This window comes from Ceratotherium simum, chromosome 13, assembly GCF_057802395.1.
Source record: "Ceratotherium simum simum isolate JZ-2026a chromosome 13, ASM5780239v1, whole genome shotgun sequence".
Taxonomy (NCBI): domain Eukaryota; kingdom Metazoa; phylum Chordata; class Mammalia; order Perissodactyla; family Rhinocerotidae; genus Ceratotherium; species Ceratotherium simum.
This window is the reverse complement of record NC_141912.1, coordinates 25,461,133-25,464,423: the sequence shown is the minus strand read 5'-3', so window position 1 is coordinate 25,464,423 and position 3,291 is coordinate 25,461,133. Positions and strand designations below refer to the sequence as shown.

At 39.1% G+C, this 3,291-nt stretch overlaps 1 protein-coding gene across 1 annotated transcript; it reads left to right on the top strand.

Moving 5' to 3' along the window:
• Positions 1–1,777: 1,777 nt before the first annotated feature.
• LOC101403815 (olfactory receptor 2M3-like) lies at positions 1,778–2,728 on the top strand. The gene has a single exon (XM_004443207.2). The coding sequence runs from the start codon at positions 1,781–1,783 to the stop codon at positions 2,726–2,728; it is 948 nt and encodes a 315-aa protein (XP_004443264.1). The 5' UTR covers positions 1,778–1,780.
• Positions 2,729–3,291: the final 563 nt, after the last annotated feature.

The following is a 3,291-nucleotide window of genomic DNA, read 5'->3' as shown; positions in this document are numbered from 1 at the left end:
TCCAATGATGGGTCACCTACCACAGCCCAACTTCACAATTGGAGAAGCAGACAGCCTCTGGAATGATAGAATTGCACAGGCCTTCTACCAAGGGAGGGATGGGAGCAAGGCCTGACCCAATTCTGGTTGGCCTTGAAATTTATTCAACTTCAAGGCCCCTGTTTAAGAAAGAAAAGAATACACAATTATGGATACAGAACTGCTAGGTCCTTGTAATGGACTTGAGCTTCAGGTATATCCTTCTCTGGGTAGGTATGAAAAAAACATAAGGAGATGTAAAAATAAGAGAGTTTAAAAATGTGCTACCTCTTTCCCTGAAAAATTTCTCATAACGGAGCCACAGACCTTTAGATCAGGAGCAGTGAAAGTTGGCTTCAACAGCAATTGAAAGTAAAAGCATGAAACTTGTCCAATCTTTAAACCCAGCTGGGTTGAGTCAGTGGTGGGCAGCATGAGAAAACATCCTTCTTTTTCTTTTCCTTTTTTTTTTTTTGGTGAGGAAGATTAGCCCTTAGCTAACATCTGTTGCCAATCTTCCTCTTTTTGGATGAGGAAGATTGCTGCTGAGCTAGCATCTATGTCCATCTTCCTCCATTTTATATGTGGGACACCGCCACAGCATGGCTTGATGAACGATGTGTGGGTCCATGCCTAAGACCCGAACCCGCAAACCCCAGGCCCCCAAAGCAGTGCACACAAACTTCAGCACTATGCCATTGGGCTGGCCCCTAGAACACCCTTATTTTAATGACAAAATAAATTGTGTCATGCAATTTGCTGGTTTCCTCTTCATTGGTGTCTCAACAACATAAAAAATGTCTCCATCCAGTTTACTTTTGTCTAATCCCTTGTATAACAATTCAACTTCCCCCAGAGAGCTAAAAGCTGGCCTTGGCTCACTCTTACACTGATAGAGATAATATCAAGATAAATGTTTGTTTGTTTTCCCCATTTGGTTCTGATTTAGGGAATTGAGCTAAAGCATAGGGTATGAAATTTAGGTACCTTCCTACGCCTTCTTAAACTTTTCTCGTCTTTGTTTGAATGAAAAGAAACCTCAAGATACTACCCTCCTCAAACTGAAACATAAATGAAAATTTAGGTTTTTACTCCTTCACCATGATTAAATCACCTGTTCATGATGTATGAATTACTAGCAATTAATTACCGATTATTATGAACCGGAGGATCATCATCTATGTAATTGTATAATTAGGAGACCTGTTTGTTCTCTAAGTTTGGTGCACAAAAGAAATTACATGAATACATATGTTAATATCTCTTGGAAATGGCAGATTATTATTTACAGCTATTATTTCATTTCTATACAGTCAATGACATTCAAAATGCTCTATTCCTCTGTTATAGAATTTGTTATATACTGACATATGATAAATTTGTTTATGGATATACTCCTATCTAATACTAGGTTATATGAGCCTTGATGAATCAGATGCTCTGTCCAGATGCTAGGGTTTGCATTTGATATCTTGTTTAATAATCACAGCAACACAATTAAAAAGTTAGTTCTCCTTTGTAAAGGAAGAACAATGGAGCACATAAAAATAACTTGTAAGAGGATATGCAGGTTGTACTGGTAGAGCTTGAGTGTGATTAATGCTACCCAACTGCAATGTCTCTACTCATTCCTTTACATAACCGTCATCATATCATGTATGTTGGTACCAGAGTACACTACATAGTAGACAGTGGGTAAATAACTACTCAAATGTTGAACTTTTATAACCTTTTGTGGTTCTAGATAAAGAAAATACTCATCATGGAAGGGGAGAATCAGACATTTAACTCTGACTTCATCCTGATGGGAATCTTCAGTCACACTCCCACTCATATCTTCCTCTTCTCTCTGGTCTTGGGCATCTTCACAGTGGCACTCTTGGCAAACACTCTCATGGTTCTCCTCATCTACCTGGATACCCGGCTCCACACCCCCATGTACTTCCTCCTCAGCCAACTCTCCCTCATGGACCTCATGCTCATCTGCACCACTGTACCCAAAATGGCCTGCAACTATTTGTCTGGCAGGAAGTCCATTTCTGTAGCAGGATGTGAAGCCCAGATCTTCTTCTATGTGTCCCTCCTTGGTGCTGAATGCTTCCTATTGGCTGTCATGGCCTATGACCGCTATGTTGCCATTTGCTACCCTCTTCAGTACCCCAATTTGATGAATCAGAAAATTTGTGGACTCATGATTGCCTCTTCATGGATCCTTGGTTCCTTTGATGGGATTGTTGATGTAGCTACTACTTTGTCATTCTCCTATTGTGGCTCCCGAGAAATAGCCCAGTTCTTCTGTGATGTACCTGCACTCCTGAGTCTCTCATGCACTGATACATCCACATTTGAAACACTTGTTTTTGTCTGTTGTGTATTAATGCTTCTGTTCCCTTTATTACTCATCGTTATCTCCTACACTCATGTAATTGTGGCTGTCCTTCGCATGAGTTCTGGGGAGGGTCGGCACAAGGCTTTCACGACCTGTACTTCACACCTTGTTGTTGTGGGGATGTATTATGGAGCAGCCATGTTCATATATATGCGGCCCACTTCTAACCGCTCCCCAACCCAAGACAAGATGGTGTCATCCTTCTACACCATTCTCACCCCCATGCTGAATCCCCTTATCTACAGCTTCCGCAACAAAGATGTGGCCAAAGCATTCAGTAAGGTAATAGGGCAGGGAAAATCTAGAGAATTAATTGGATAATGATCAACAAGGTTTTTTTCCCTCTCATAACTCCTCTCTCTCAATCTAACACATTTATTTATTCAGGAACATGATTTAGCTACACATGGATAGACCATTTTCCCAAGATATTTATAGGCATCAGAGTTAATAGACTCTGGGTACACATCCAGTCAACTGATATATTTTGAATTTACTGTATTTATTTTGGCTTTAAGCATAAATCAATTACAGTTCCTGAAAAGTTAAAAGTTGTCAATAAACAAATATACCTTGCTTTATACAACTAAATAACAAATAAAACTGCATTAAATGTTGTCCCTTATTTTAAAAGCCTAGAGTCTCTTTGAACTGCTTATATTGTGTCTTAGGTTCTGAGTTAAATATTACACTTGCCTAATTCATTTTGTTATTAGTTCATTGAAAATAAATAGCTGAACCAGAGAGTCACAGATATTTTCTCATTTACCAAAACCTTAACTTATAATGAATGCCACTTACATTTGCAGAGGAAGGAGTTTTTCTTTTTTGTTGTTGTTGTTTTTGTTAAATGTTTGACTTCCTTAATGCGCTGAGCATTTGTA

What these genes read in the sequence shown, in the direction of transcription:
- LOC101403815 (XM_004443207.2), top strand. Translation starts at nt 1,781, where the DNA reads ATGGAAGGGGAGAATCAGACATTTAACTCTGACTTCATCCTGATGGGA.